Source organism: Astatotilapia calliptera, unplaced genomic scaffold (assembly GCF_900246225.1).
Source record: "Astatotilapia calliptera unplaced genomic scaffold, fAstCal1.2 U_scaffold_12, whole genome shotgun sequence".
In the NCBI taxonomy this organism is placed as follows: domain Eukaryota; kingdom Metazoa; phylum Chordata; class Actinopteri; order Cichliformes; family Cichlidae; genus Astatotilapia; species Astatotilapia calliptera.
Genome location: NW_020535641.1, coordinates 257,195 through 276,752, shown reverse-complemented (window position 1 = coordinate 276,752; position 19,558 = coordinate 257,195). Strand labels below are relative to the sequence as shown.

Sequence of the window (19,558 nt, the reverse complement as noted above, 5' to 3'; positions counted from 1 at the left end):
GTGGTTTGTGAAACACTGAATGATTTCAAGAACACACTTTCTCTAATAAAATTACATCTTTCATTCTTTATACAGATTGGGGAGCTGTGGGTTGTCAGACATCAGCTGTGATTATCTGGCAGCAGCGCTAAAGTACAACCCCTACCTTATGAGACTCCTGGACCTGAGCTTCAACAAGCTGCGGGATATAGGAGTGAAGCAGCTGTGTGTTCTTCTGGAGAATCCGCGATGCCGATTTGGAACTCTGAGGTCAGTCACCATGCTTTAGTTGTGCTGCGATGAATATGATGTGAAAGTTGTCCCGACACTGCCGATCATAGGTCCACAGAGCCTTATACAGGAAGTCTTGATCCATTCTTTGTAGACTTTTTATCTCTGATCCTCTAAGTCTTACTCAGTAGTTAATGCAGAGTTCTGGGCTGATATGGGTGAGGGGACTCAGGCAGCCTGATAGACTGTCCAGATGTCCATGGCTTCCCTGCTTGTCCTGATACAAATAAACATAAGTAGCCTTTTTTGAATTTTTGTGGAGGAATAAAACCCATTACGTTGAAACATCTCAGCTTGTGAAGGAATACAATAAAGGTGGTTCAAAACTCCAGAATTCGAATTTATGGTTGGCACCCTTAGAATTAAATGGTTAAAATCTGAGATAATGAGATATACCCACAACTTCTCCCCATAATTAAACCTTATGGAATCATAGGGTAATTACACTCAATCAAAAATCAATTTTCAAGAGCGACTGGTTTAAACAAAAAGATTATATTTGTCGTGGTCCTGGGTTGGTTCGACCCAGCATTTTGAGTTTCTTATGTTTTGGTTTATTTTTGCATTATGGATTATTTCTTATTCTCTGGCGATACTGTTTTGATTATAATTATGTTCTGATTCTTTAGCTATCTGATGATAATGATGATTATTATTATTATTATTATTATTATTATTATTATTATTATTATTATTTCTGGTTTAGGTTTTGTTATCTTGCCCTCATGTTTAGTTTAGGTTTTTCCTGTACTTAGCCTCCTCTGCCCGTATGTCCCTCTGTCTGTCCATGGTGTCTCGTCTGGTCCTCTATGTCTGTTAGTTTCCTGTTTTATTCTGAAGGTCCTTGTCTTATGTGAGTGTGTTCAATTTACGTTTCCCCCTGCCTCATCAGTTGTGATTTCCCCTAGGTGTGTTCCCCTCCTGTCTCTCATCCCTTGATTACTGCCTCAGTGTATTTAAGCCCAGTGTGTCTTTGTGTCAGTGTCGCGTTGTTAACGTCTGTTCACCCTCTTACCTTCCCGTGTGTTCTGTTTGCCTGCATGCCAGTTTAGTTATTTTCCAGTATAGTTAGTTTTCTGTTCAGTCACCCCTGCAATAAAGCTGGTTATTCTGGGTCCTTCCTCTCTGCCTGCCTGCACACAGCCGAACCATGACAATATTCATAACAGATTTGTTGATGATAACGGTGTCATTCTGAGTTAGACATACTTTTCGGAAAAATATTGTCTAAACTGTTCTCAAAGAGAATATAACAAATTTTGTGAACTGGTCCCACTGCCTCTGCTTCATTTGATTAAAAATGTTATGATATACAATAATTTCTCATCAGCGCTCCCAAATTTATTGCCAGGGAAATGTCAGCTGTGTGATGAAAATGCAATAATAGATTTATTAGTAGTTTCTTCAAAGACAAAATATGTCATAGTTACAACAGTATGGTTACATTGAGTAAATATCACATCCATTGTGCTAAATGGAGGAACGCTAAGCCTTCTCTTCCTGGTTTTAATAATGATTTTAAGATATTTTCTTTCTTTGCTAAAAAAGACAAAAAGCACATATCCCAAAAAAAACAAGAATAATTCCATCTGCTATTCTAAATTTTGACTTATGCTGAGGCTTATATATTGTTAAGTAATGCAGCTGCTTCACTTAGGCTCCTAGCAGGTTGCTGAGTAGACATCTGTGTAGTGGTTTGTTTGAAATCTACCACTTTTTCCTTCAGTTTCCTTGTCAAGAAACAACTTCCTGTTCAACTGAAATGCCTTTCTGTTCAACTGAAATGCCTTGGTTTCTCAGTAATGTGTGTGAGAGCGTTTCAGTAATAACGTCCCTTACGGCATCTCATAGTCGACCTCCTGAATTTGTTTTCTTTGTTTTGTACTCTGTTTGTTTTTTAATTTCATGCATTAAAGCTTAATCACTCTTCATGTTTTTATGATAAATGTACAACTTTAATGTGAAAAATTCCGATTTTTTTTTCTCTTGTGTTTGTTTGAAGCTGCTTACAGTTGACTTAAATTGTTTGGAGTTTCCTTTTTCTAAACTTCTACATCTGAACCTTCTTCAGCTCTGAACAGATTATGAAACACTGAATGGCTTCAAGCACACACTTTGTCTAAAAAACGTAAATCTTTCCTTCTTTGTACAGATTGATGAGCTGTGGTTTGTCAGACATCAGCTGTGATTGTCTGGCAGCAGCGCTGAAGTCCAACCCCTCTAATCTAAGAGAGCTGGACCTGAGTGAGAACAACAAGCTGCAGGATATAGGAGTGAAGCAGCTGTGTGGTTTTCTGGAGAGACCAGGATGTGGACTTGAAACTCTGAGGTCATTCACCATGTTTTACTTGTGCTGAGATGAATATGATGTGAAAGTTGTGCTGACACTAAACTGCAGACATAAGGCTGATACTGATCCACACTGAGGATCTTCATGGTAAAGTCTGTCTTCTTCTTCTCTGGTTTAGTCCATTGACTGCAGCAGAACAATGTTCACATTTCAAACCTTCTGAGAACAAGAAAAATCCTCCACTGGATAATTCACTGCGAAACTCTAAAACTCTTCATTCCACCTTAAAGTCTGAGTGACACTGAAATCCAAACCAAAATGGCAATTTGCTTTACAAACAGCAGTCCAACACAAACATACACACATCATCCAAAACACAATCCAAAATCCAAATCTCCTCCAATGCCAGCATGAATGATGGGAAAAGAGAAGGAGGAGCACTCTGACATTCAGGGTTAGAATGAGTTTCATAAGGCAGACTGTGACGATCAAAGCTGCATTAGATAGCTTACATAACTTAATGAATGAGTGGACATAAGTGGACAGAGATCATCTTAAGCACTTCAAAGGCTTTAAATCAGCACATTTCTCTTTATTCTTTATCAACTCTGTTATATTCTCTCAGTTTTCTGTGGAATGAAGTTAACAGCAGGCTAATAATATGCTGACCAATAAGTTTCTATTAAATGTTGTAATTTGTATATTAAAAAGTGCCAGTGCTTTGGCTTAGCACGGCTCAGCTTACAGTTAGAATACAGCTGCTGGATGTGATTACCATGTCATAGTTATCTACCAAACTGCTAACTGGGGAATTTCAGGCCACAAATCCATCCATCCATCCATTCGCTTCCGCTTATCCTTTTCAGGGTTGCGGGGGGCGCTGGAGCCTATCCCAGCTGTTACAGGGCGAGAGGCGGGGTACACCCTGGACAGGTCGCCAGTCTGTCGCAGGGCCAAAACACAGGGACAGACAACCATTCGCACTCACATTCACTCGCACATTCACACCTAGTGGCAATGTGGATTATCCAATTAACCTATCCCCACAAGCTGCATGTCTTTGGACGGTGGGAGGAAGCCGGAGTACCCGGAGAGAACCCACGCAAACATGGGGAGAACATGCAAACTGCACACAGAAAGACCCCGGCCTGATGGTAGAATTGAACTCAGGACCTTCTTGCTGTGCAGCAACAGTGCTAACCACCGTGCCACCGTGCTGCCTAGAGCCTGTGCTCTAGCTGTCATCGGGCAAGATGCGTGGTCCACCTACGCAGGGGAGCAGTCCATCACAGGGCAAACAGAGAGAGACAGAGAAGCACTCTCTCACATCCACACCTACAGCCAATGTAGAAGCACCAATGAACCTAAGCAGCGTTTCATTGGACTGACGGGAAACATCCAACCTCCAAAGAAAGGCCAACAAGCTTCAACCTACAACCTTCTTGCTCTGCCACTTTTCGCCATTTCAATTCAATTCAATTTTATTTATATAGCGCCAAATCACAACAAAAGTCGCCTCAAGGTGCTTCATAGATACAGAGAAAAACCCAACAATCATATGACCCCCTATGAGCAAGCACTTTGGCGACAGTGGGAAGGAAAAACTCCCTTTTAACAGGAAGAAACCTCCGGCAGAACCAGGCTCAGGGAGGGGCAGCCATCTGCTGCGACCAGTTGGGGTGAGAGAAGGAAGACAGGATAAAGACATGCTGTGGAAGAGAGACAGAGGTTAATAACAGATATGAGTCAATGCAGAGAGGTCTATTAATACATAGTGAGTGAGAAAGGTGACTGGAAAGGAAAAACTCAATGCATCATGGGAATCCCCGGCAGACTACATCTATTGCAGCATAACTAAGGGAGGATTCAGGGTCACCTGGTCCAGCCCTAACTATATGCTTTAGAAAAAAGGAAAGTTTGAAGCCTAATCTTGAAAGTAGAGATAGTGTCTGTCTCCTGAATCCAAACTGGAAGCTGGTTCCACAGAAGAGGGGCCTGAAAACTGAAGGCTCTCCCTCCCATTCTACTTTTAAATACTCTAGGAACAACAAGTAGGCCTGCAGAGCAAGAGCGGAGCGCTCTAAAAGGGTGATATGGTACTACAAGGTCATTAAGATAAGATGGGGCCTGATTATTTAAGACCTTGTATGTGAGGAGCAGGATTTTGAATTCAATTCTGGATTTAACAGGAAGCCAATGAAGGGAAGCCAAAACAGGAGAAATATGCTCTCTCTTTCTAGTCCCTGTCAGGACTCTTGCTGCAGCATTTTGGATTAGCTGAAGGCTTTTCAGGGAGTTTTTTGGACATCCTGATAATAATGAATTACAGTAGTCCAGCCTGGAAGTAATAAATGCATGAACTAGTTTTTCAGCGTCACTCTGAGACAGGATATTTCTAATTTTAGAGATGTTGCGCAAATGGAAGAAAGCAGTCTTACATATTTGTTTAATATGTGCGTTGAAGGACATGTCCTGGTCAAAAATGACTCCAAGGTTCCTCACCGCGTTACTGGAGGCCAAGGTAATGCCATCCAGAGTAAGAATCTGGTTAGATACCATATTTCTAAGATTTTCAGGGCCGAGTACAATAACCTCAGTTTTATCTGAATTAAGAAGCAGAAAGTTAGCGGCCATCCAGGTCTTTATGTCTTTAAGACATTCCTGCAGTTTAACTAATTGGTGTGTGTTATCTGGCTTCATGGACAGATAGAGCTGGGTGTCATCTGCATAGCAGTGAAAATGTATGCTATGTCTTCTAATGATGCTGCCTAAGGGAAGCATGTATAATGTAAACAGAATTGGTCCTAGCACTGAACCCTGTGGAACTCCATAATTAACCTCAGTGTGTGAAGAGGACTCTCCATTTACATGCACAAACTGGAGTCTATTAGATAGATATGATACAAACCACTGCAGCACAGTACCTGTAATACCTACAGCATGTTCTAATCGCTCTAATAGGATATTATGATCAACAGTATCGAACGCTGCACTGAGGTCTAGCAGGACAAGCACAGAGATGAGTCCACTGTCAGAGGCCATAAGAAGATCATTTGTAACCTTCACTAAAGCTGTTTCTGTGCTGTGCTGAGCTCTGAAACCTGACTGAAACTCTTCAAATAAACCTCTGCAGATGATCTGTTAGCTGTTTGACAACTACTCTTTCAAGGATGTTTGATATGAAAGGAAGGTTGGAGATTGGCCTATAATTAGCTAAGACTGCTGGGTCTAGAGATGCTTTTTGAGTAAAGGTTTAACTACAGCCAGCTTGAAGGCCTGTGGTACATAGCCGATTATTAGAGATAGGTTGATCATATTTAAGATCGAAGAATTAATTAATGGCAGGACTTCTTTGAGCAGTTTTGTAGGAATGGGGTCTAAAAGACACGTTGATGGTTTGGAGGAAGTAATTATTGAAGTTAACTCAGAAAGATCAATTGGAGAAAAAGAGTCTAACTTAACATCAATGGTACTAAGAGTAACTGTAGATAATATTACATCTGTGGGATGATTATTGGTCATTTTTTCTCTAATGATAAAAATTTTATTTGTGAAGAAGTTCATGAAGTCATTACTAGTTAACGTTAAAGGGATGGTTGGCTCAAAAGAGCTCTGACTTTTTGTCAGCCTGGCTACAGTGCTGAAGAGAAACCTGGGGTTGTTCTTATTTTCTTCAATCAGTGATGAATAGTAAGATGTTCTGGCTTTGCGGAGGGCTTTCTTATAAAGCAGCAAACTATTTCTCCAGGCTAAATGATGATCCTCTAGATTTGTGACACGCCATTTCCTCTCCAGATTACGAGTCATCTACTTTAGGGTACGTGTTTGAGAATTATACCACGGAGTCAGGTACTTCTGATTTGAGGCCTTAGTTTTCACAGGAGCTACAGTATCCAGAGTCGTACGTAGTGAGGAGGTGAAATTATTAACAAGAAAATCGACCTCTGTTGGGGTAGCGTTCAGATAGCTGCTCTGCTCTGTGTTGGTACAGGGCATTGGAGATGATAACAGTGGGTGGATTATATTCTTAAACTTAGTTACAGTGCTTTCAGAAAGACATCTACTTTGATAAAGTCTACTCTTCACCGCTGTGTAATCAATTATTGTAAAAGTAAATGTTATCAGGAAATGATCAGACAGGAGAGGGTTTTCAGGAAACACTGTTAAATGTTCAGTTTCTATGCCATATGTTAAAACAAGATCTAGAGTGTGATTAAAGTGGTGGGTGGGTTCTTTTACATTTTGAGAGAAACCAATTGAGTCTAATAACAGATTAAATGCCATGTTGAGGCTGTCATTTTTAGCATCTACATGGATGTTAAAATCACCCACAATAATTATTTTATCTGAGCTCAGAACTAAATTAGATATAAAGTCTGAGAAATCAGACAGAAACTCTGTGTAAGGCCCAGGTGGACGATAGATGATAACAAGTAAGACTGGTTTCTGAGTTTTACAGCTGGGGTGGACAATGTTAAGCATCAGGCTTTCGAATGAATTAAAAGTCTGTCTGGGTCTTTCATTAATTAATAGGCTGGTGTGAAAAATTGCTGCCACACCGCCCCCTCGGCCTGTGCTTCGGGATTTCTGGTAGTTAGAATGGCTCGGGGGTGTTGATTCATTTAAACTAACATAATCATCCTGCTGCAACCAGGTTTCTGTAAGGCAGAGTAAATCAATTTGTTGATCAATTATTAAGTCATGTACTAACAGAGACTTGGAGGAGAGAGACCTAATATTTAATAATCCACATTTCACTGTTTTACTCTTTGGTTCAGATGTGGATACTGTATTGTTCTTTCTTTGTGATTGTTTATGTTTAAGTTGTTTGTTGCTGGTTTTTAGTTTGTTTTTTGTCATTTCAGCCCAAATCCTGCATTTTCCTGTTTTTGACTACAGACCAGCTACACTAGCACTTTCTCACCAGACACTGCCACCTAGTGGAGGAAGTCTTAGTTCCATTTGAAGCTTCAGATTACAGTTAGTTCCTTTCAAAAGAGGTGGAGGTGGTGGGGCCACAGCACCATCATCACTGAATGCCATAAGACACTTAACCTTTGTTTCCATATGATTAGGACTTCCTGTTGTTCCAAGGAGGAGTGGAACATGTGTAAAAATCTCCCAGTCAGTTTCAGACAATCTCGGGTCAAGTCTAGAAGCACTGTGTGCCCAGTTTGAGCTCTCTTCAGTACTGTGATCTGACAGACCCAGAGCGGCCATCACATCACATTTAGAAGCTCCCAAGATGGAGCCACAACACATGTCCAACACTTAGTCTGTCTTGTGGGACCGACTGGAAGAAATGATTCAAGGACTTAGTCACAGAACAGAGATTCAAAACTCCAAAATCCAACTGGCTGCATTGGGGCATATGGTCTGAAAACTCTGCACAGTTTCTTGTTTGAAGCTGTTTCCTGCTGGCTTCAGCTGTTTGGAGTTTCCATTTTATTACACTTCTACATTCTGAACCTTCTTCAGCTCTGAACAGATTATGAAACACTGAATGATTCCAAGCACTTTGTCTAATAAACTTTCTTTAATTCTTTATGCAGATTGTGGAACTGTGGTTTGTCAAAGATAAGCTGTGATTATCTGGCAGCAGCGCTAAAGTCCAACCCCTCCCATCTGAGAGACCTGGACCTGAGAGGAAACAACCTGAAGGATCCAGACGTGAAGCAGCTGTGTGATCTTAAGGAGAGTCCAGACTACAGATTGGAGACTCTGAGGTCAGTAGAGTGATGGAGTGAGTGGGTGGTGCTGTCAGCAGTATTGTACTAAACACAGTCAGTATGAAACAAAGATGCAGTGTTTCCTGTAAAGCTGCAGCTTCTCAGTGAAGCTGTGGGAGGAGAATGGTGACAGCCTTCAGGATTGGACACAAACACTTCCTGTTTCTGCCTTTTGTGCAGAGCAGATGTTTGGCTGGTATTCCACCAGTTAACAGCTGGAACCGTCCATCTGGATTGTTGGGGTTCCTACAGAGCTCAGAGTGGAAACACCAAGGTTCTTCTAATGAATGAAAGTCCAAACTCAAACTAGGAGTCAAAAACATTTTCATCAACTTCAATAAAAATCCAAAGATTAGAAAAAGTGAAGCAACAATGAGTCCTAGTACAGTCGCAGCACTGACGTCCCTGCTGCTCTTTATACTGGATGTGCTGCATCACTGACAGCTGATGAAGAGTCTCTGGAAACACTCGTTTATCTCCTCTGCTCTTCCTTCTCTCTGCAGGTGGAGCTGGTTGTAAATAGGATGGTGTGTTGCTGAGAGAGGAGCAGCTGTGTCCTGATGATCCAGAGAGGTTGAAGCAGCAGCAGCAGCTTGTGTGTAGAGACGCTCTGACTGGGCCATGTTACTGGGAGGAGGAGAGGAGAGCTTCATCCAGCAGTGATTGAAAGAGGAATGAAGTGCAGATGACTGTCAGTGCTGCAGAGTGAACTGCTCTGAGAACAGCTCCACTGTCAGACACAATGTAGACTCCAGCATCAGCCCTGTGTGTCCCTCTGGATCTGACAGAGGATCATCAGTGTATCTGGACTGCTCTGCTGCTGCTCTGTCCTTCTACAGTCTCTGCACAGTCTCTGTCTGACTCTGGCTTCAGACCCTCCTGGATCAAACTCACCTGGAAAGGCTTCCAAACACCTTTGAATAATAAACATCATGTTTTATAAGATAAATATCATGTTTTCATGTGTCTGTGCAGTTTGAGCCTTAGTGGATGAATCAGTGCTTAATTTTTAATGTGGCTACTAATGATCAATAAATGTGTTGACTGGAATCAAATGAATGACTTGGACTGTATCTGTTCCTGCTTTTCTCTCTTGTGGATCTGATCCAGACCTTTTCCCGCCTTTAAAGCAGCCTCAGAAATACCTGGAAACACGGATCGGAGAATTGAGGTGAGATGAAGAACAGCTGGGAGAAAAGACACAACACAAGCTTCTCGTCTGTGACTGAAACCTTTGACTCATTTTTAATCTTTGCTGTTTAACTGGGCAGTGAGGCGGCTTTTAACACAGGAGACTCACATTTGACCTTTAAATGAACCCGTGATCTTTGCTCCAGCACCACTCTGTCCACAAACAGCTTGTGATTGATTAACTGAACCTGATCAATAGTCCTGAAGTTTCACAGACTTGATGCTGCACTCTGATTAAAAAGAGCTTTTATTTTGTCAAGCAGGGTATAGGTCACTTCCTGTCACTCCTAGCGTGACATTAAGACACATCAAAAATGTCCTGAACAGTGAAATAAGTCCAAATGCGCTCAGTGATCAGATGAAGACAAAAACAACAATGAAGGTGATCCCTGCAGTTCTTCTGACATCCAGCAGAGGCAGCAGTGACTCAGTCCCCATAGACTCAAACTGGTTTGGTCTCTACAGATAATTTCTTCCTTCATGTGTTTTGTATTAATGAGGAGGTCAAAGTCCCATGACCTCATTGTTGCTTCCTGCTTAGAGCACACTGGACTCCCCAGGTGTGTGTTTGTGACATCATCACAACCACAGTGTGTGTGTGTGCGCTGTTGTCAGGATTTGGGACTGAAAGTCATGGACGGGGATTGTGGAGACCGGCCTTCTGGGACATGTATTCGTAAGAGTTTCTCTTTCAGGAGGAGAACATTTCAAAATGTGAATTTCTCGTGTTTGCAGCATGAAATGTGCTGTAAAGTGTTGTAAACTGATTTTGGGCTGTACTTCCATGTAATGCCATTTTTGTACCAGAAGAGGAAGCAGTGAGTCAGTGTAACCTTTATTTAATTAGGCAAAGACCACATTCGTATTCACAGTGGCAGCAAAGAATCTTAAAGCGCTGCTTTCACATCCCTGCATATGTTTCCTGTTGCCCAATCTATTCTCCCTTATCTGATCATCAACATCCTGTACACAAAACTGTCGCTGTTGCAAGTGCCTCTGACCTAAAGTCACCTTTCACAAGAAAATCACAAGAAAATCATTATAAGCGCCTATTCTACTAAAAGATCAGAGAGAAAACAACCATTTTAATCAATTAAGTTTAAACATATAAGCAATTACTCATGCGTAAATTTTATCATAGCCAAAAGCTGCCTAAAAACAACTCCTGTGTGTTTGTCACAGGCCAGCGCTCTGAGTTCATTTTGTATTTGTCTCATTTTAGATATGTGATTAGTTTGTGTCATTCCTATTTAGCTTTAGTTAAGGAAAGGCAGTTATTATTTATTGTTTCCTTGGTTTCTATGTTTGAGTTCTTGTATCGTTCATCACATGTTAGGTCTGTTAAGCTTGTGTTGTCATGTCTAGTTTCAGTGTTTCCTGTTTTATTTTGAAGGAGTCGTGTGTTCTTTGTTCATTGTATTTAGTTTCACTTCCCCTGTCCTGTCATTAAGCTCATGTCAGTCAGCTGTTCCTCCATGTGCTCCCACTTCCCCTAATCACCTCCTGTGTATTTAAGTCCTGTGTTTTCAGTGTGTCATTGTCAGATCGTCTGCTTTGTTTGCAAGCCAAGAAGTTGCGTCAAGTCTCCTCATGTCAAGTCTCCTCATGTCAAGTCTCCTCATGTCAAGTCTCCTCATGTCAAGTCTCCTCATGTCAAGTCTCCTCATGTCAAGTCCATGTTCCTGTAGGTTTTTAAGTTAATTTGGCTCACCCAGTTTAGTTTATTGTTAGCCTTGCATTTTGCCTTTTGTTTACAGTTATTTTGCCAGCCTCAATAAACGGCTCGTTTTCTGTTATTCAAGTCATGTTTCACATTTTGTTTCCGTCTGCATTTGGGTCCACCCTTCGCTCTACACACAGTCAGCCCTGCTGATTGTGACAGTGTTAACACTAACTTCATTTTAAAACTCACATTTCCTGTGTCATAACCCTTTTTTTGATATAGCATTTTTATTTCATTTTGCTCCTTTTCATTATACTTTATCAGACTTAACCAAAATATATGCTTTCCTTCCTTAGGTCCTTCTTTAAAGCAAGAAACTCCTATTCAGTTCCTCTTTCCTGTCACTTGTTGCTAGACCAGCTCAAATTCAGTTATAAGCTAAATGAATGTCAGGCCTTTGGCCTTGCAAGTTTATAGATCCTATGTGTTTGTAAGCATGTGCGGACTTCTATGCTCTAAGTCTCTTACACAATAGATTGTCTGGACATTGCGCCAAACAAAGCTTAAGACCCTCTGTAGACCAAGCAACAACTCTAAATGAGCACAATCGCAATGTGTATACAAAATCATTTTTACGTATATAATCTTCAATGTTATTCATTTGGGTCAGCGACACTTGTAACATTCTCATAACAAGCTCTCTCCTCTACCCTAGAAATAAATCTATGTAATATCTGTATGTGTAAGCCTACATTATAACCACTTCTTCTAGAAATCAAAAAGAACTCAAACATTTTCTACTCCTACAATCTTCACTAGTTTTCCCCAAAGCATATCTTTTATTCCCACAGTTTCCCTTTAGGTTTTGTAAACAGCTTCTTATGAACACCAGCATTTTATCTTCTAAACAGGATTCAGTTCACTTTAATCCTTTAACCTTAACATAAAAATAACAATTTCTGCTTCAGTTTTACCATATCTAAATGATCAAAAACCCCAAAAGTTATAAAATAATCCTAAAACCCATTTCAAATTAAACCTTAAATCCCTCTCTTTGACACATCTCATGTGTCAAACTCAAAATGCTTCACCCAAGCTTAGGAAATTAAAAGAAAAAGGTTAGTCATATCATCTCTCCAAACAGCTCAGCCATCCTCCTCTCAGGTATATCTGCTCCGACCCTGCAAACCTGTGTTTAAGGAATGAAATCAATTTAAAGGATTAAATTCAGCGTCTCTCTGCCGTTCTCTTTACCACTACACTCTCTGTCTCGGCAGTGTCTTATTCTAAGTGGGCGAGGAACGAGACATGTTCACTTACCTGTGTGTGAGAGAACTCCCTCAGTGTCCGTGTAGTACTGGTGTAGCACAAGTAGTGGCCTTGTTAGACCTGCTAGTGCTACTTCCTGCCTTCTTTGCATGTGGTATAGGCAGTGTAGTTACCTTTAACCACAGTCTGAGGACAGATGGGAAATATACAAAACATTCCACCACAAAAGAAGATTTCAAAGATTTTAATAGATTAGTTTAAGAATTTGAGCAAACAACAGAAGTAAGTGTGTGATAACAACATCTCACTCCTCAGAATTATGTAAGAAGGCTTCATTTCATAATGACAGTAAAGCAAATACAGACAGATGTGTAGAGAAAATAATCACATAAAAATAATAACTGTGCTAATAAGAAAACCCTCCTGATGTCCATAAATACGGTGGAATCAAAGGTTCCTAAAGTTATAAAGTAACATGTCAGGTAAAGTTCTTCATGTTTGTACTTGAACTTGAGTAAATGTGTTTATCTAGTTTCCAACAGTTGCAGCAAACACATGGAGCAACACAACGAGAACACACAGTGAGGTGAAGTGAGTGAAGTGGATCAGGTTTTCACCACTTCAAAACACACCCACACATGTCGGGGAAGTGGGAGGAGCAGTGGGAGGAGCGGTGGGAGCAGCGGTGGGAGGAGCGGTGGGAGGGGCAGTGGGAGGGGCAGTGGGAGCAGCGCTGGAAGGAGTGGTGGTAGAAGCAGTGGGAGGAGCAGTGGTTTGTAATGAACTGTCTGGGGAGGGGAAGGTAACTGTGTCGCTGATCCATTGCTGGTACTGGGACACAGGAGTGTAGGTTGTAGGACGTGCAGAGCATCCAACAAAAATGAAAACTCCACTCTGCAGCCAGACGGATCCACTCTGAGTCCTCAGTGGTGCCCCAACACTAAACTGTGGAAAGACAGTGATGAAAGTTATCAGGACAGATGTGTAACTGTTAGAGGTCGACCTTTGTCACCCACTAAAGTTTGAACTTTGTTGGTAGTTTTGTTACAAACTGCTGAAATAAATTAAGTAATAAATAAATTGATCGTCCCAGTATAACACAGTCAGTAACACTTCATGGATATCAGTCTGTCCACTTAGGAAACATGAACCACTGTGAATCCACTTCAGCTGCTTTGGTGCAATGAAAGTGACGATTTCACAGACAGAAAGTTTCAGGCAGCTCATTTAAAGGAATCAGTTTCATCAAATAAATTAGAGGCTTTAGAAAAAACAACCTTTGATAAACACGAATATAAATATTTATGGTCAATTACAGCAAAACAAGTAAACCAAAGTGTGACTAAAGGTGAGATTATCTCAGTGACTGTCAACAACAGATTATAAGAAATAAACTTGTGCTCACCAAACATGACCCTCCAGTACAGATGATGCTGTCTGGGACCCCTGGATATCTGGCTTTGCACTCACTGTTTCCCACTATTGGTACGTTTGCCTCCTGCAGGTTATTGCTAGTTGGAGAGAATTTAAACATCAGGCTTTTCTAAAGACTCCAACACAATGCTGTAAAATACAATAAATATTTTATGATTTACCATCAAAGCCGATGGCCCAGCTGCTGGTCTCATTGTTGAAGGTGCTGTTTTGTGAGGCTACGCAGATCGGCCGAATGTAGTCTGTGAAATTGACAGGAGCCGACAGCTTCAGAAGACAAATGTCGTTCTCACGAGTCGACGAGTTGAAGCCAGGATGGCAGGTGATGTTTACCACTGTGCGATTCACTTCATTTGGGTTTGGACCTGAGTGGCTGTTGCGGCCCAGATAGACCACCCTGCTACTGAAATCCCTTCACACTTGATTGGCTGGAATCTAAAGTGTGTCACAGCTCAGGGAAAAGAAAAGCACTGAAATAAAGCACCGAAATGTGCGCTGCTTTTCGGTCTGGTTACTACCGTTTATGTCAGAACCCCCTAACCCAATTCTAACAGAGGAACACGGGTGATGTAGCAGAGACTTGTCCTTCATTAGACTGTGACACTGTGTAACAGCTAAAACACACTTCAGTGTTTAAATTCAGTTTGTGAACTCAAACGTGCAGCTGCCACATTCTGAACAGCAGCAGCTGTCAAACTGCTCTCTATGTTTGCAGCTACAGCTTTTACATGGCTGCTATAAATGTTCATTTTCAGATCTCTGATTGGAGGAGAAGGCAGCGCTCAGTCAGTCATATTGTGATGAAAGAAACATGAAACAGCCCTTTAACATGAGCACTCACTCAGAACCTCAAGCACAAAGATCAGCTTAACAGAGAAAGCCTGCTTAAGAGAGAAAGCCTGCTGTGTGTTTCCTCCACAAAGGAAGTATGTCCACTCGTAACCAGTAACCATAGTTACTTCATAAGTTACACAGGTGACACAGACTCCACACTTCCTGCATCTCTTTCAAAGTAAAAGCGCTGCGTGCTTTTAGTGGTCTTATTGTGAAACATCTGCAGCAACATTGTGTGTAAGAGGTGATGTTGAACTCCAACCACTGAGCCTCTCTCCTTTATTCTACACACATGCAGGTCTGTGGACTGTGAGAGGAAGCTGGAGAACCCGGGAGAACCCACATGGACACGAGGGGAACCAACTGGGGTTTAAACCAGGAAACAGAGACGGGAAGAACATGACTCCACCTTCCATCTACTCACCTGCAGGAACAGTCAGTGCAGACAGCAGCAGCACACACACACCTGCAACAGTACAGAAGTCACTGAGGATCACTAAAGGTCAGAGGTCATGATGAGGACAGACAGGTGTAGGAACATCAGCTCACCTACAGCAGTCAGCAGAAACAGGCCTGAAACTGAAGAACACACTGGCTGTGTCCCAATTCAGGGTCTGCACGCTTGAAGTACGCATTTCAAGTGCGGTTACATCACCGCCACGCAATGACGGCTGTCCCAATTCGAAGTATACTTCAAATGCATACTCCAAATGCGCCGTCGATTTCCCCAAATATCAAGCGTGGTCCGGTGCACGCTTCGTGGTCCCATATATCCCACAATTCATAGCGCGGCGGTGGATGTGGATAATTTTGCCGCAAAATACGGCAGAAGGGAGCGGCCGAAGAGGTTTTTTTCCCAAATTTTATTGAACTTATAAAGCGAACAGTCAGTCATTCCACTTCAGTTTGTACAGTAGACATACAAGGCAAATAAGGGTAACAATATACAGTGCAATGAAATAAGAAGGATAAATAAATAAAGGATAAAAAAAGAAAAAAAAAGGGGGGGGAGATGTGAAAGACCTCATAAAAACTTTGTACTTGAAAGTTGTGACAGCTCATTCATTAAACATTTCTGAATGAACTTCAATCAATGATAAACCTTTTTTATTGGAAGTTAATTTAAGAGAGTTTAAGTAATATTCAATTTCAATCAAAAACAAATTAAATGATGGGGTTGAGTTTTGGAATTTTTTGGAATATATATATATATATATATATATATATATATCACTGGGTCCTAAGGCTAGACCCCCTATGCTAAGCAAGCCTACCGCAGACATGAGCGAGACAGATAAATATGAAGGCATGCCGGCTCGGACGTCGCCCGGATGAACAAGGTCCGCGTCAGGTGTTGAGGAACCAGGGCACCCTGACGAAAAGTGGGCTACTGGAACAAGAAGGCATTGGTGGGCAAGAGACGAAAACAGGGCATTGTTGGAATGCTACTACGCAAGTAACCCCGGCGGAAGGGGCTACATGAATAGGATGACGGACCTATGGATTCTTCGATACCCAACATCCACAATGACGGCGAAACAACTAGTAGCTCAGTGTTCCAACATTCGAAAGAAGGGACTGCTCTCACAGCTAGAGATTGACGAGGTACAACACAAATGCTACGGCAAGGAGGAGTCAGGACGCCAGGTCAGGGGGGAGATATCATCACCCCCACCCGAGATTGGGTACATAGCCCCAAGTGCGATAGGAGAAGGATCGTTGAGTGCGAGAGGAACTGACCTGAAAAATAGGATCATGGCCAAGCTTGAAACCTGGATCCCCCGCAGCCGGTTACCAAGATTACGTGAAGTTCCCTCAGAAGGTCTGCTAGATGATGTTAATGCAGCACTACGGACAATACCTACAACCACGATTACCGACACTAACAAGCTGATCTACAATACGGCAGCAGTGATCAGTGAGATGCTTGGCTACAAGTTGAACAGCCACAAGGGGCAGTACCCTCCATGGAGAAGGAGGCTAGAGGGCAAGATCAAAGTAGCACGGAGGGAGGTTAGCCAACTAACGGAGTTGCAGAAAGGTGCGACAAAGAAGGTGCATAAGAAATACAGCAAGCTGTCCATACCTGAGGCCTTGGAAACTGCCAAGCAAAGACTCACAGCCTTGGCCAGCCGCTTGAGGAGGTACACCAGAGAGATAGAAGGCAGGAAAATAAACCAGCTGTTCTCCACAGAACCAGCAAAGGTGTACTCTCAGTGGCAAGGGAACAATAATAATAAGAGAACAGCACCACCAAGGCTGGAGACGGAGCAATACTGGAAGAGCATATGGGAGAAGGACGCAACCCATAACGGCAATGCTCAGTGGCTAGTGGATCTGAGGGCAGACCACAGCGACCTCCCTGAACAGGGTCCATTAACCATCACAGTGGCAGATATCCAAGAAAGGGTCTCCAGTATGAAGAGTTGGACAGCACCAGGGCCCGACATGGTTCACGCCTACTGGCTAAAGAAACTGACTGCACTCCACGAGCGTCTGGCAGCACAAATGAACCAGCTGCTAGTTAACGACAGACACCCGGAATGGCTAATCGAAGGCCGAACGGTCCTGATCCCCAAGAACCCTAAGAAGGGACCGGTCCCCTCCAACTACCGACCAATAACCTGCCTCAGTACCGCATGGAAGCTCCTGTCAGGCATCATATCGGCTAAGATGAACAGGCACATGGGTCAATACATGAGCGGGACACAGAAAGGAATTGGCAAGAATACCAGAGGCGCAAAACACCAGCTACTGGTAGACAGAACAGTCAGCCGAGACTGCAAGACCAGACTGACCAACCTGTGCACTGCCTGGATTGATTACAAGAAGGAAGGAAGGGGGCTGGGGACTGGTGAGTGTCAGCACCACAGTCCAGGATGAGACAACGAACATCCAAGAATACATTGGGAAGATGGCCCCAACTGACCGAGTGCTCAGTGAATACCTCAGGCAGCAGAAACCCAAGAAAGAGGAGGGAGATGAGGAACCATCATGGAAGGACAGGCCCCTGCACGGTATGTACCACCGGCAGATAGAGGAGGTGGCTGATATCCAGAAATCCTACCAGTGGCTGGACAAAGCTGGACTGAAAGACAGCACAGAGGCACTAATCATGGCAGCACAAGAACAAGCTCTGGCCAACACCAGTAGGCGGAAGGGTAAAGTGTCTTGCCCAAGGACACAACGACCAGGACAGAGAGCCCGGGGATTGAACCGGCGACCTTCCGATTACAGATACGCTTCCCAACCCCCTGAACCACAGTCATCCCCAGTGTACAGGAACATCTGTGCCGAGTATAACCTGGAAGTCCCGAGGTCAAAATGGGAGATGCCCCCAAGGGTGGTGGAGAATGACCGAGCTAAGATCCTGTAGGACTTCCAGATACAGACGGACAAAATGGTGGTGGCTAACCAACCGGACATAGTGGTGGTAGACAAACAGAAGAAGACGGCCGTAGGGATCGATGTAGCGGTTCCGAATGACAGCAATATCAGGAAGAAGGAACACGAGAAGCTGGAGAAATACCAAGGGCTCAGAGAAGAGCTCGAGAGGATGTGGAGGGTGAAGGTAACGGTGGTCCCCGTGGTAATCGGAGCACTAGGTGCGGTGACTCCCAAGCTAGGCGAGTGGCTCCAGCAGATCCCGGGAACAACATCGGAGATCTCTGTCCAGAAGAGCGCAGTCCTGGGAACAGCTAAGATACTGCGCAGGACCCTCAAGCTCCCAGGCCTCTGGTAGAGGACCCGAGCTTGAAGGATAAACCGCCCGCAGGGGCGTGCTGGGTGTTTTTATATATATATATATATCTATATATATATAGATATATATATATATCTAGATATATATATATATATATATATATATATATATAGATATATATATATAGATATATATATATCATAATAATCTGACAATACATATAATATTGGCCATACTATATTTACATTACCACAGTGAGATGACTTTAGTCTCATGAACAACATTAATTGTTATTTACTAACTAATCTTAAATGACTGTTCAGCACAGACATGAAGCCCAACAATCATGTTTACAGTCCCGTGGTCTCAGCCTCAGATACTCAACTAATCAAAGTGATGTCATGACAAAAATGAATGACCAACAAAACATTTTTCTCCTTCATTTCTGTCACACAAAGCTGTATGTAACGTGTCTCGCGGTTAGTATCATGGTTGCTAGGCAACCTGAACAGCGCGACGAAGCGTATACCGTCCCATTTCACGAGCCTCTCACTTCCGCACTTCTCGTACTTATAGTACGCACCGTACGTAGTACGCGTAGTGCGCGTACTTCAAGCATGCAGACCCTGAATTGGGACACAGCCACTGATCAGAGATCAAATGGTCACATGACCAAAGAGAAGCATTTAGACTGCAGTGATTGGTTACTGTTCCCACACATCAATAACCCACAGCGCCCTCCAGTAGTGGAAACACAGATAATACATGTGGAGAAACATGAAGGAGACTCACAGCAGAGGCAGACGCTCCGTCTCAGACAGCCGTCACCTCCACAGCTCCACAGGTCTGCTCCCCGACCTCCTACATGACACAAAGCACACATCAGCACAGGAGGAGCTCCTCATCAACTTCAGAGAAAACAACAAATGAATTCAAAACTCCTAATACTGAAAACTGTGGAGTCATTGTAAATATGCATTTACACTGTAAAGAGACCAGAACGTTATCTGAAAGTGGCGCATCTTGGTCCACAAATAGTAACTAGTAAGCAGAACTTTGTTAGCATGTGTCTGTGAAGGTTCTTAGTCATCCAGGTCATCGTAGTCAAAGGAGCTTGGAAAGAAAAGTGTCTGGACTTCTTTAAGTTGCTTGAAGACGTTTCACCTCTCATCCCA

At 42.7% G+C, this 19,558-nt stretch overlaps 1 protein-coding gene and 1 long non-coding RNA gene across 2 annotated transcripts; one reads left to right on the top strand and one right to left on the bottom strand.

The window, feature by feature from the left end:
- The first annotated feature begins 2,567 nt into the window (after positions 1–2,567).
- Positions 2,568–9,029, top strand: LOC113017419 (uncharacterized). Its single transcript, XR_003271477.1, has 3 exons — positions 2,568–2,599; positions 8,113–8,286; positions 8,793–9,029. It is a non-coding gene; the product is annotated as an uncharacterized LOC113017419 (long non-coding RNA).
- A 4,004-nt stretch (positions 9,030–13,033) lies between these two features.
- Positions 13,034–14,260, bottom strand: LOC113017405 (chymotrypsin-like protease CTRL-1; the record flags this gene model as incomplete). Its single annotated transcript, XM_026160551.1, has 3 exons — positions 13,034–13,357; positions 13,818–13,923; positions 14,001–14,260. Coding segments are annotated over 3 exons (690 nt in total), but the record flags the coding sequence as incomplete, so codon positions are not given.
- Positions 14,261–19,558: the final 5,298 nt, after the last annotated feature.